Source organism: Myiozetetes cayanensis, unplaced genomic scaffold (assembly GCF_022539395.1).
Source record: "Myiozetetes cayanensis isolate MyiCay16 unplaced genomic scaffold, myiCay2020 scf4, whole genome shotgun sequence".
In the NCBI taxonomy this organism is placed as follows: Eukaryota; Metazoa; Chordata; class Aves; order Passeriformes; family Tyrannidae; genus Myiozetetes; species Myiozetetes cayanensis.
In genome coordinates this window covers 52,835,749-52,849,453 of record NW_026087631.1, presented here as the reverse complement: position 1 = coordinate 52,849,453, position 13,705 = coordinate 52,835,749, and the positions used below count along the sequence as shown (strand labels likewise).

At 33.5% G+C, this 13,705-nt stretch overlaps 1 protein-coding gene across 8 annotated transcripts in view; it reads left to right on the top strand.

Moving 5' to 3' along the window:
- The window catches only part of FCHO2 (FCH and mu domain containing endocytic adaptor 2), a 79,548-nt gene that overhangs the window by 42,265 nt on the left and 23,578 nt on the right, over positions 1-13,705 (top strand). For 6 of the 8 annotated variants that reach the window (XM_050329619.1, XM_050329618.1, XM_050329617.1 and 3 more), the window contains exons 11-15: positions 2,474-2,498; positions 9,482-9,539; positions 12,019-12,194; positions 12,746-12,760; positions 13,176-13,200. In XM_050329619.1, the coding sequence (XP_050185576.1) occupies positions 2,474-2,498; positions 9,482-9,539; positions 12,019-12,194; positions 12,746-12,760; positions 13,176-13,200 (299 nt within the window). The remainder of the gene's footprint in view (positions 1-2,473; positions 2,499-9,481; positions 9,540-12,018; positions 12,195-12,745; positions 12,761-13,175; positions 13,201-13,705) is intronic. The other 2 variants (XM_050329620.1, XM_050329616.1) reach the window with 2 other exon arrangements.

Here is a 13,705-nt window from a genome sequence, read left to right as displayed (position 1 = left end):
CATGTGTACTCCTAACGAAATAATAGCTCCGTGCGTGGTAAAAGTACTGGATGCCAATGTTTGCAGAATTGAAGCTTTCAGTTATTCTTCCATTAGGAGAATATATAGTATATAGTATCAAAGGAGAGAAAAATCTTTGAATGTTTTTGCAGTATATCACAAGCACACTTCCCGCTCAAAGACCATCAGTCCAGCTCAGGACTGATGTCCCAGGTATACCCTTTGCCATATTCTTTGCTTGTGCTCTGTCTCCCAGGAGTTAAGCTCTCCAGAAAGTGAGTTTGAATAATAGTTCTGAGATGGATTGGTCACAGTGTCTGTATTAGTAATTATGGTTACTGTATTTCAGTGTATTTTTTTCACAATTTCTAAATATGTTTCCACAATGAACATATGTAATTTAACAGAAAATAGCTTACAATTTGACAAACTTAGCAAGACAGAAATATTCTCAGAGGCAACATCTGTATACGTACTTCTTAAAATTTACTTTTAAAAAGTATTTTACCAGCCTTAGTTTTTTTTTACATAATGCTGAAAAATTCGTGACCTAAGAACAGCAGGTGCTAATAGTATTTTGTTTCTATAAAAATGAATTGATTCTGAGGGCAGAAAGAAAAAGGTATGATGGCATGATATCAACCTCCTATGTAACACATGACGTGGGCTTTTAGAGAGATTCTTGCATTACTCCATGACTTCTAAATAAACTAGAAAATCACAAATAAATAACATAGGATTCATTGTGCTTGTATAAAATACTCTAATACTTTTTTACGATCTCTTTAAAAAATTTCATTAGTAGTCTGTATTTTGCCTGATTTCATCTTCAGCTGATGATCCTTAAGACTGCACATAATAAAACTCTGTCAACAGAAACTTCTCTGCACTAGAAGTCAAGTCCTCTCTTAGTCTCTTGCTTTGTTAGTCTATACACTTGTTTAATTTATGGAGGGCTGGCTTTCCACATCTAGAAAAACTCATGATTAGCAGGCTTTTCAGTTTATCACTGTTGACACCTGAACTGGTGGTGGGTCTAGTAATGCTTTTACACAGGGAAATGCCATACAGGGTGTACTCTGTCGCATATTGCTATACAGTTTAACCAAGGATTTCACTTCTCTTTTTAAGAACTGATTTGCATGATTTAGTTGGTTTAGTTTTTATCTACAGTTACTTTCATAAATTTGCTTCATATTTCACATTTCTCAACTGTATTGGACTTCAGTGTGTCTTGTTTGAGTACAAATGCTTTTTGAAACCACATATCTCAAGAGAAGTCTAAGGCTTTTTCTTTTAAAGTAATAAAATAGCTTTCAGAATACCTCCATTGCTATGAATTCAGTTTAGCCAGCAGAGGGAGATAAGGTGTAAATCAACTAGAAACTTGCTAAAATATGTCTGCTTTTGTGTGAGGCCTTCGAGAGGAGATGAGATCCTTCATCTCACTGTCAGTTCCTTAACAGGCTGTACTGAATTTCATGTCAATGCTCCCGTGTTAGCAAGTTTTTGTACTTGTTTTTAAGGCAATGTAGTAAAACCTGTATTTTTTATATTTAGCCCATTTAACTTTTCAGAGATGTTTTAGACTGCAGTAAAATTGATCGAGTTTTTTTTTTACACCTTTTTTCAATAAGTGCATGTTTAAGATGTTCAGATTGATGATATAAAATCACTGTTACACCATCACTTAAAGCTTTATTCGTCACGATGCAAATTAGAGAGGACTTTTATGCTACTCAAGTATTCCTACATTCTATAAATGAAATTGCTTCTGCTTTTTGAAAACATCAAGGAGAATCAGTGTCATTCAGTATTTTAAATAAGACTGCTTAAATTGAAGTTACAGTGGAAAAATGTAACACTTGTGAATAATGTGCTTTCAATCTCTGCCTTTCTGCAAATTTTTTAATATTTCTATCTAGGAGGGCACATTTTTTTCAGCATCTTCTAGTACTTGACTGCAACTGCACTTGACAAACACACACTAAGAATGAAATTCTAAAAGAGGAAGCTTTGAGTTCGTCTAAGAATAGTCTTAATTTCTTTGGGAACTGGTTATTGTCCAAAATGTTTTGCAATTGTATGTGTATATTAGGGTTGATGACTTCTACTTGTTTCACACATCAGTTGTGGAGACCTGAATCTTAAAGCATATTCATCCATAATACAGTGTGGTAGTCATCACTTTCCTTATTTTTTTTTTTTTCCTCACTAATATATGAGTTTGCTTTTTCATAATTTCTTTTGAGTTTTCTTTTGCAGTGTTTTGAGCATAAACTGTCAGCTGGTGTTTAAATCTCATTCAGTTGAATGTGGATTAGTAAAATAAAAATTTCAGTAGTCTTGAGAGCCAAAGGGGTCAAATGCACTGTTTCAAATTAATTGAAAATATTAAAGGAAGTACTTGTAACTGTATGAATAAAATTACTTGAGCATTTTATAATTGTAAATTTCTTTTTTTTTTAAATAGGGAGTGTCCAGATGCAGACTCAGTTGTAAGTACTTATTTCCAAAATAAATGCATATGCTAATATTAGCAAGCACTACAGTCCGATGGAACTCAACTTACATACAGTCCCTAAAATGCATTGTTTATCTGATAGAGGATTTAGTATTTTCATAGCATACTTGAAGTGTTAATTTTGCTCAGTAAATAATCTTCAGCAGTATATATAAACGTGTCGGTAACATTTGAGTACATTTTGAGTACAATAACATTTTGAATAACATAATAGTTGTAGGTTTTAAGCAAGGTGTTTTTACTGCAAGTACATGTTACTTTATTCTTTAAGTTAATAGTTTAAATTCCTTGGTTAATAGATTTTAAGGAAGAGAAAGGTTCAGGTTATTGTAGACCTAACTTTGTAGCATCATATTCCTCTTCTTACTAATGCTTCCTTTGAGAAATCCTACTAGTATTGATGGGGTTCTGCTTTACCACTGGCAACAGTGTAGGAATATGCTCTTTAAAATACAGCTTTAAATGCAGTATCTCTAAATGCACTTTATTAATGGCCTGCTTTTCATTGTTGTTAGTTTGATATGCCTTACAATTTTATTTAGCAAATTGCAATAAGTGACAGTTGCAAATAAAATTGGTATGTTAATGATTTTTTTATTTCCTTAATTGAATCTTTTTGCTTAAACATGTATGTTCTCTTGAACTAATGTGTAACAGATATCGTAGCTCCCTATGGCTATAGTAGGGAAAAATCAACAGAATAATTTAGTGATTTTCTGTAGAGTAACTTGTTTTCCAGTTCATTTATTTAGATGCCAATTATAATATACAATTTAAGTTTTAAAGTTCACTGTTTTGTGAATTTTCTTCTTTGTATTTAATAACTAGGAGGTTTTAGTACCTAATATTAAAACTTCTTTTGAGAAACTTGATTTGAAACATCTAGTGGAACCATTTTTGTAAATAGGGAAAAGTAAGTTTTGCCACATAACGAAACTATATACCTAAGAACAGCTGTGTAATCCTCATCAAGACAGTTATTTTGTACTGTGCAGTCATCTTGACTTAGAGCAAATTTCTTTTCTTGGGTACATTGAGAATAAAATAACTTTGGAATTATCCTTACAATTATCAGGCTTTTCATGGAAGTAATATCATTTGACAGTTCAGGTTGAGTCACTGGAGTGAACTGCAAGTGGGTTTGACTTGCAGTGTTTATTTTCTTCTTTGCTTATTTTGGTCTCCACGTTTATTGAAAATAATTACTTAAAAATGCAACTATAAGTTGTTTTAACATTCTTTCTGGGTGCATGAGGCACTCCATATGATCACCTAAGTTAATCTGTCTAGATGTAAGTTATATTTTGTTTTTTAAAAGAGCCAATTCTCCTAGTGTCTATCAATAAAATCTGATGCTTCTGTTGTATTTTCCTTTTTTTTTCCCCTGTCCAATATTTTATGACTGCATTTGGAGTTTAAAGTTCAGTCTCTGATTTCTTCTTTTTTTAACAATAATGTTATTCTGAATGTGGTGTTAGAATGCTTTAATAAACAGACACCATTACTTTAATCTTTGTGAAAACACAATGCAGCATACCACATATGAGATTTCATTTCAACTCTTACAAACAAGTACTCGAGTGCTTTTTTGTTTTATGGTTGGAATCCTCTTCTGGAAGGTCTTATTTCAAATGTTTTTCAGTTTTTTCAACTTTTACTCTTAGATTTCCTTTCTGTTTAATTTTTCAAACTCGATCTAAATAGTTAGAACCATCTATGTTATCTCTATGAGGATTTTTTTTTTATGAATCTTTGCAATAAATTATACATTCCAAGAAATAGAACTTGAAAAAGTATTATTAAAAAAAAAAAAAAAGAAATTTAAAGCAATTATAATTTCCTTTTGACTACCAAGAGGTGCTGAGGACCAGACCTCAGAAAATTCACGTTAAGATGTCCTAGTTACAATTTTGATCAGTTTTGGTCACTCAAGGAAAACCTGTCTGGCTTATATATGATGGTCATTTTTTTTTTTAAAGGTGGCTTTTGTTTGTCAAGAATTTTAGTTGTGTGAAAAGACCATCAGGTCTTTATTTATAAGTATAGGCACTGAGGCAAATACACTGAAATTTTAAAATTTAAGAATTCAGTAATAAGTGACTTCAATACATTATCTACCAGTTCCACATGTACTGTGCATCTTTGAATGTACAGTGTATATTCAATACCATTAGGGCCTTCTCACTAGTCCAAAATGTATAATGCAATGTGTTTGAATTTGTGTTCTCTCTTTCCAAAAACGAAAACAGTGAAATATCCTAAAAAATGTCTTTTGTCCCAAAATGGAAGTTCTCAAATTTATCTATGGCAAGCCATCCACTTATGCCCATCCTTTTTGTAGCTGCCAGGTTATATATATTGGAAAATAAATTAATGAGATATTAATTCCTATAAGTACTATTTTTTGTAACTGCTGTAAGTTTTCATGTGTTCATGAGTAGGAAGGTAGATGTGGACTGAGAACTGTTATTTGTTAAAAAGATTGACTACTTCAATAAGCAGTCTCAGTTTAAATATAGGTGACAGTATCTCATGAGATTTAAAAATTCTGGTCTACATTTATTATGATTTAAAATGTCAGTCTACACATGCAACTTCCATTAAGCTAAGCCTTAGAAAATTAACAGTGTGAGCACTAGAAAGAGATAGCAACTGAAGTCTGGCTCTGTATGTGGGTTTTGCCTAGAAAGTTTTTTTTAAAGGCTGAACTAATTGTCTTGTTTCCCATGGGTTTGCCTTGTCTCTAGGGATGGTCTCTAGGAAGACAGGAGCTCTAAAAAAAAAAAAACTTTTATTTTGGGGAAGCATTTACAATGTTCCACTTGTGTCCAGTAAGATCTGAATTGCAATTGCAACCCTTCTCTTGGTTGGGATACTTGCTATCTCCTTCTACTTGAGTGCATATTTTCATGAAGAGTGTAGTAATGTAATTATCTTTGAGTTCTCTGTTCTGTCTGTCAAATCCATTTGAAATTGTCCAGTAAGTTCAAAAGTAATTAACAGGGGAGTCACAGATGTACAGAACATAATGCTGGAAAATTTCTTCACAGGAAACTGAAATGCAAACACTTATCAAGGCATACAAGACTATTCATTAACCTCTTTACATATGAGTGTAGCATAACTTCAGTTATATAGAATTATAGACTGTTTTTATTGCTTTGGAACACAAGTGTATTTAGTGAAATTCAAATATTTTTCTTTCTTTGTGTTTTACAATGTTTCATTCTGGCATATTTTGAATAGCTATCATTGATACAGAGTGCAAGGCTTTCTAGTAACAGCACAAGACCAGGGGCACTTTGAATACCTGTTTTTCTTTCTTTCTGCATTTCTAACAATGGGAGAAACTGATTGTCTACTCTCTTCTTCTGTGTCTGTTGTGTTAATAGGCACCCTAAGGAGAGGAGGCCAATAATATGCCTCTGTCTTAACCTAAGGATATGCCAGAGTCAAATTTACATCTCAAATATGTCAAAAGTGGAGAGGCTTTTTGTTCCCTTATTCCAGCCTATGCGCTTCAGCTGCTTGCTTTGAGTCCACCTCAGCCCTTATCTGGATTACAGGAAGTTGAGTTGTGGCGGAAAAAATAGTGAACTGTTCAGCTGTGCTGTATCTTGAAGCATACCTGGAGGAAAACTTGATATGGAGCTCTCATAACCACTTAGTTACCCCAGGACAAGAGAAAGGAGAAAGAAATGAAGCTGAAGCATAGTGAAGGTTCTTCACTTCTTGAGTAATGACCCACCTGCGGGCAGCACTAGCATTGCAGACAAAGGGCCAAATAAAGTAGCTACACTGCAGTATGCTCCACATGTTCCTTTCTTGTCCTTTATATGCAACCCAGAGACACTAATGACAGAGTAATGGTGTGACTTCTTCCATTGCTTTTGGGTGACAAATGGGACAGAGCAAGGAAATTAAAGTATTCACCAAAACTAAAAAAAATATGTATTGTCAATGGAATGGTTAGTTCTCAAGCTTTTTATACGGGCAATTTTATTTTATTTATTGAGCTCTTGTTTCATATCTTTGAAAATTTATTCACAGCAGAAAGCTCATAGAACATACTAAGGCAGACAGAGTTATAGGACCTAAGTGTTTGGTGTATGTTTAAAGCTATATAAGACCTCAGTTAATGTGTTATATCTGCAAACACAAGGAAAACTCCATGTGTTTTATAGCTACATGTTTAATTGTTTACTAGAACCTCAGAGAATATGAAACCTTCAAATAACATGCATATTGAACTTTTTTTTTTTTTTTAACCTCAAAAACTAATACACATCTTTGTGTAGGGGGCTAAACCAGACCTTGATCCCTATCATATTAATAACTACTCTTACCAAAGGCCAGAGTTTAGAATGATCATCATCTTGTGTGTTGAAGTTGGGAAATGACACAGTTGTACATGAAGGTTCTGGACTTTACCTCTGATCAGCAGCGCAGGCAAATCAGGTTGTGTCTGTATTGTGTGCCCAATATTTAAGACATGCTGTTATCTGTGTAACTCTAGGAGTGTGAAGAAGAGAGTAAAAATTAGTCAAGTAGATATAAATGCCTTCATTAACATCAGATTCACGAGTGTCTCTTTCAAGACACTGTGTCATCTACTGCTTTTACAAAATGTAATTTTGTAAATAAAATTCTGATGTTTCAGAAAGCAGAACCGTTCACTTGTTCAATTACTACTTATAAGATTTTGAATACCATTTTGCTTGTACATGACACATTTGTCAATACAAAGGCACATCAAGTATCTCTTCTACCCATTTCTTCTGTTGGTTTACACAAAAATATGAATTCAGTATCTCATTAATTAAAGTAGGTGCTAATGATCATAAATTGGTCCAAGATCGAAATTTTTTTGCTACTGTGGTCAGAACTTATGCTGTAAAGTATCCAGCTCTTTTATGTACATACTAACTTTGACTTTTTTTATGAAGTTATGGAAACAGAGTATATGGTAAAGGACCATGGCTGAGGAATAAATTATTCAAGTGTCTTTGAAAGACTAGAAAAGGTAGATGCTTCAAGATTTTAGTGCTTTCTAAGGACTTACTTCATCCTAGAGATTATTCAGTAACTTAAAAATAATGCAGTGAAAAGAACTTCTACAAACTAAGTTCTCCCACAATTTTATATCAAAATAACCAAATCTGCCAACTGTGCTGAGCATGCTGTGTGCCCAGGAATAATATCCCTTACATATATGGCCCAGCTGCAAGAAAAACTAAATGTTATATATTTAAAGATTTTTATTGGTTTTCAATTCATCTTAACTGTGAATGATCCTGATCTATTGAAAATTGCCCAGTGTGACAACTAAAATAATTCCAAGATTCGGAATTTGTAATATTACAGGAAAATATACCTACCCTCTAGCTATATATTTTGGTTCTGTTTACTTTGATGTCAAGTTTCATTAGTGTTCTTTGGTATATAAACAAGGTCAGCCTGAGGTCAAGCGTAGCTAAGAACTCTGATTTGAGCAAGTAGAGCTAAAGTACTGGACCGTGTGATTGTACTCTTATTTCTTTTTTTTTAAATAATTTATTATTTTTAATTATTTTTCATTATTATTAAAATTAAGATTTATTTTTTAATCACATAACAGTGAAGTCCGGATCTTACAAGTATTTCAAGAAATTGCATCTCTGTGTTCCTTATGTTAAACTTTATTGGAGCTTAACTATTGTTTTTTGGCCTTAGTTTGATGTGGTATTTAATTTGATACAAGTGTACAAGACTATATTTCATACTCTTTTTAGCAGAAAGTTTGATCTGTGTTTGAATTCCATGTAATTCAGGACTGCTAAATTTAGGAAACTGTACAGAGGAGAATCTTTTTTATTAAATATCAGACATCCCATTTATGATATCTGTAAATGAAATAGAGGGATAACTCCATTTTTATGTTTGTCTTATTCTGTAACTCAAAAGCTGTTCAGAGATATTCTCTTTAAATTTGGCTTCAAACTTTAGCTGAAGTCATGTGATTCCTTCCTTGTCCACTTGAAATCTCCAGTGTAAGTAATTTGGTTATATCTTATGATTTTAATAACAAGGTAGATTTTGGCCATACTGTGGTATGGCCAAACTGTTAGTCAAACTCCCTCCCAATATCTCCTTTCTGGTAGAACAAACTGATTGCTATGCTAGAATAAATCACCTTTTTTATATTAATATTCTAATTTTTATAAGATTTTTGTAACTGCTGATCACTGCATTTTGAAGGCACCTCAGTTGTCTTTTTTTTGTAACAAACTTACTGAGACATTAAGCAGTTCACGTACATTTTATCCTGTATGTATAACATACATTAATTTGGGGTTTTGCACATTTTTAAAATTTAGATTATTTTAGAGACTTGTTTCTCTCTGTCCTAAAGTTTTTTTAATGATATTTTAACATAATTCTCTTCAATTTATATTTAATTACTTGCAAGAACTGAGAAACAAAACGAGTTTGAAGTTCCCAGATGCTTATTGGCTTTAAAGGTCCAAGATGGTGCTGGAGATGTGTAAAGGAAAACCTTGGAATGCAATTTTGAGCACTTATGGTGTGAATATTCCAGCAACAGTGCAGGCATGCTGCCTTTTCTAGGGGGAGTGCACCATCAGAACCTCTAGTGACTTAGCTGAGAGAATCAGAAGCAGAAGTCGGGAAAATATTTTGGGACCAAGTATCAGTAAGAGCAGACACATTTAAACTGTTCAGTTTTTGCAGAAAATTTGGAGGTTGTTTTGTTGTATTCTGTTGCTGAGGTGTCTTTAACACAACTTCTGAACTACAGGTCATAAAGTCAGAGAACTGTAATAATATTTAATAAAAAGTACTTTTATGAGTTGTTGTAATCAAAATTTAATTTGTCAATTATATAAAATTCAGTCTGATGTGAAAATGATGACTTTTTAGTTAATTGTCAATACCATAATTTTTGGGTTTTTTTTTTAGAACTTTCCTGATGTAGATGACGAAGGATACAGCATTAAACCAGAAGCAACACAAGATATCCTTTTCACTATTACTGTGCCAATTTATTTGATGTTACTACAATTCTTTGGAGAGAGAAATTACTGACTGTGAAGTGTTAACTAAAGAAAGATGAATGACATTTATGCTTGCGTTGCAACTTGGTCTTCTTATGTTCATAACTTTTGCAACATGAACTGAATTTTGTGTGCCTTAAGTTCTGTGTGTGTGCAAGTGTTAAAGATTAGATCAGATGTCTTGGGAACTTTAAGAGGACAGTAAAAAAATAGAAATTAAACCAAAAGCCAGAACAAAAGCTTTAAGGTGACCATGCAGATCTCTCTCCTTGAAAAGTCTCAGAGAGTTTGTAAAGTTTGTAATATTTTTAAAACATGTGGAGTGGTTATCTCTTCTATACCTGCATCCTCCCATTTTTTTGTAACACCATTAAAATGATTGGGAGCTTGAACAATACAGAAATAGAATTTGTGTTATATCTGGTGTCGTTACACCACGTGGTGTTTCCAACTGGTGCTTTTTACTTTTACTGTCTTTTTAATAATAGTTTTCATATACAGAATAGATTTTGTTCTGAAACATCTTTATAGAGGCTCAAGAATTTTCTCTGCTGTTGTTTTGGAAGAAAAATTCTTGTCCACTTTTTTCCCTACTGTCACAGGGGAAAGCTCTGCTTAAGAGCTGGGAATAATTACATTACGGTAGATCTAAGCAAGTTTAATATGTTAGCAAGGTTGCTGATTTTTGGAAATGTATTCACTGAATTTTCTGGGTACTGCAGGTAAAAAGTAAAATTAGGCTGTGCAATTTCCTCAAATTGCAAAAACCTTTAGGCAGTTAACAGCATATTGGAGGGTGCCAGTCCATCATCATAGCTTCCCTCTTTTTCTTAACTTTGCAGAACATGCCTCTAATGTCCACGGTGAAGATTCCTGCAGCAATTAAAGCACTTGGTGTTCTCTCCTATTTACAAAATTGATATAAAAGTGATAGACTTGGATCCAGTTTTGAGAAGAGCATAGATAAGAGCATATTAAATATATGCTTTGCATATATTTATGAAATGGAGAGAGAAGTGAAGAACATTCATGCTTGTGATGAATGATTCCTCTGGGTGTCTTTTCTGTATTATCTCTTTTTGTTGTGAAACAAGAGGAAAGGCTTTAAATCTTTGTCAGTGAAAAGGATCAGTGATTTGCAGTCTGTCACCTACATAATACTTCAGCTTCTGAGAATTTTCACCAGATTCAGGAACTCCTCAGTTCCCTTCCTCTTTTCCTCCCTTAGCCTCCAGGAAGGGATATTTATTTTGTTGATGGGAACTCTTGAGATTGTTGGAGGACATTATTTTACTATGACAGTCTTAATAAGTCTGACTTAAATCTGTGTTTAAAAAGCACTTTACAGGAACTGCCTGATTTGTAGGAAATTAATCTTGAAGGTCAGCAATAACTGTAAGATGAGATCTTTTGATGAATTAAAATTACTTGTCTTTGAAACTTTCTTTTCTAGATGTGCTCCATTTTGATGGAACAGATATGCTGTAAGATTAAGACGTTTGGCTTTTCCCTCAATGCAACTTTTAGATCCTTTCAGTTGAAATGGATTTGGAATGTCTTTGGGGTTCAGGTTTAAATCTTTGTTAGAGAATAGTTTGGAGGAATTTATTGCAAATGTCTGTCACATTTTCAAGTGAAAATAACAGACGTGACTTAGAGTATGTATGCTTTCCCCAGGTAGTACAAAACTTTTATGTTTCAATAGAGGACAATTGTCAAATTTTGTCTCGCCAAAACAAATGCATTTTTTAGGACTTAGTGTAGCCCTTCCAGAGATTTTGTTCAGTACAGCTCCTGTGCATATGAAGAGCCAAGGTTATATTTTCCTTATTTTGAGGGCTGAGTTGTCATTGTGATTCCTTTTTTTCCATGCATAACAGTGCTTTAAGCAGCTGACATTGTTCTGTTTCTGTGAAGCCTTCTGTTTAACTGGCATCCTTTCTTGCAAAATCTTCTGTGCCACAGTGCAAAAGAGGTAAGTAATGGTGGCTGCTGCACTTTCCTCCACTGTTAATGTTAGGTGCAGGTACCATGGACATTTCACTGCTCATTAAAAAGGTTATGGCACATATTGTCTTGGTTGAAAGAATTTCTACATTTTTCTTATGTGTTTTTGAGTCCATGGTTGAGCCTTGCAAATCGTGGGTGTTGCTACTCTAGAATCTTTTATTTAACCTGATGCCTTCAAATATGCAGTTGTTCAATTATATTGCAGATACTTCCATTCTTCAGTTATATGACATCATACTTTTCTGAACAAAGTCACCATTATGGAGATGAATGGAATAAAACTCTTGAATTTTAATTGTGAATTTTGGACTGTGGATATTTTGTGAAGCATCTGTATAAGCGCACAAAGAGGGAACGTTTTGTGGAGCATAATTAAGAAATAGATTAAGCAGATGAATCTGAGGTATTTCCACCTTAACTGAGAAAAACATACCAAAGAGAATCATTTCTATTCATCCAGTGATTCTGACTCTGAAGATGATGAACCCAGGAGGTTCCATGTAGAAATAAAACCTGTCCAGCCAAATAACAGCTCTCAATATACTATGCCTTCCTTGGATGAATTAAAAGTATCTATAGGGAACATCACTCTTTCTCCAGCAATATCTGTAAGTTTTCTTACTTGTATTTTTAATGTGTAGAAAAGAGGTAGAGGATCTGTAGTGTAAATATGTATTTTACTGTTCAGAATTTATTTTAGGTTTAATGATTCTTTTTTCTTGTGCACTAGGTTGGTTTTGGTACACTTCATTGTAATATAACATTAAATACATCTCTCTTCTCAGATTTAGACTTTCCTTTCAGTCTTGTGAGTGCTCAGTTTTTGTCTTTGTGCTGTGGCCACAAGACACTTGAATACGTTGTGGAGTTAACTGAGCATGTCTTTTAACATAATTTACTAATTTGTATTCAATAATATACAAGTCTTTTAAAACTGATCATATAATGTGGTTATATGTAACATTTACATTGCAGCTTTATTGATGTATTCTGCCAATTCACCAATAATCATTTATAGCACAAGATGATAAACAGTATTAAAGTATGCTAGTACAACATTCAGATCAGAATAAGACTGGCTCTGATTTTAAGGAAAATAGTGTGCATAACATATTAACATAATAATTTTTCTCTTTTTTTCTCCACCACATTTTTAAAGCAGAGGCACAGTCCTGTAAGTAGAGAATGGTTTTTTATTCCTGTTTTTAGTTAAAACCAAGTAAGTGTAGTATATGAGGGGAGTTACTGAGAAAGCATTAGGAATATTTTTTTTCATATATACCGTGTGATATATAAGCTGTTTAGTTTTACTGCCCCGGCCAGTAAAGCGATTTAATAATACTGCTCTCTTTGTCAGTTCTATAGTATTCATTCCTGCCTTTTTTTACTGATGTGGCAGGTGTGCACTGGTTGCTCTGTTCTAGCTCATGTTCCATGGTCTTCTGCAAGCTCATAATGTTTTACCTGGCATTGAAAGCAGAGTATCTCACGGGGAGTTGAGTGGAAATAAGAACCCTGGGACAATTAAAAAACTGTTTTATTTTACAGTTAGTGGAAGAATTTATTTCTAATTTTTTTTCCTGTTTCAGGCACAAATGAATCAAAATTCATCCAGTAAGTGTGAATCTTTTAGTTTATGCTACTTTTTTAACATCGAATGAAAATAAATTTTTTTTAATTGTTGAAAAAATAAGCTTCTTAAATATCTGTATTTTAAGTGGAAAAAATATTTCTCTTGTCAGTTTTATATGCCTCTTCTTTATCTATATACTTGACTGTTCACTGTTATGGGGACCAGACAAGCCTGGCTCTGACAGTGGTGAGGTACACATCCAAAAGCCAAAGGGGGTACTCCATGGAAAAAACTCCTGTGCAAGTTCTTAAAACCCTTCCACCTGCTCATGTTTAGTACAATTCACAAACCAGCAAAGCACACTCTCTATTTGTATGATATAAAATATGTCCATAAAGGTAGAGGACAGAGCATGAATTTCTATCCTGGAGGGTTTTTTCATTGGGAAACCAGGACAGATTTGCTGAAGAACAGTATTGATGTTAACAGTAAAACAGTATAATTCAAGGAAGAAATTTCAAGTGAACAACACTTTGTCACAAAATG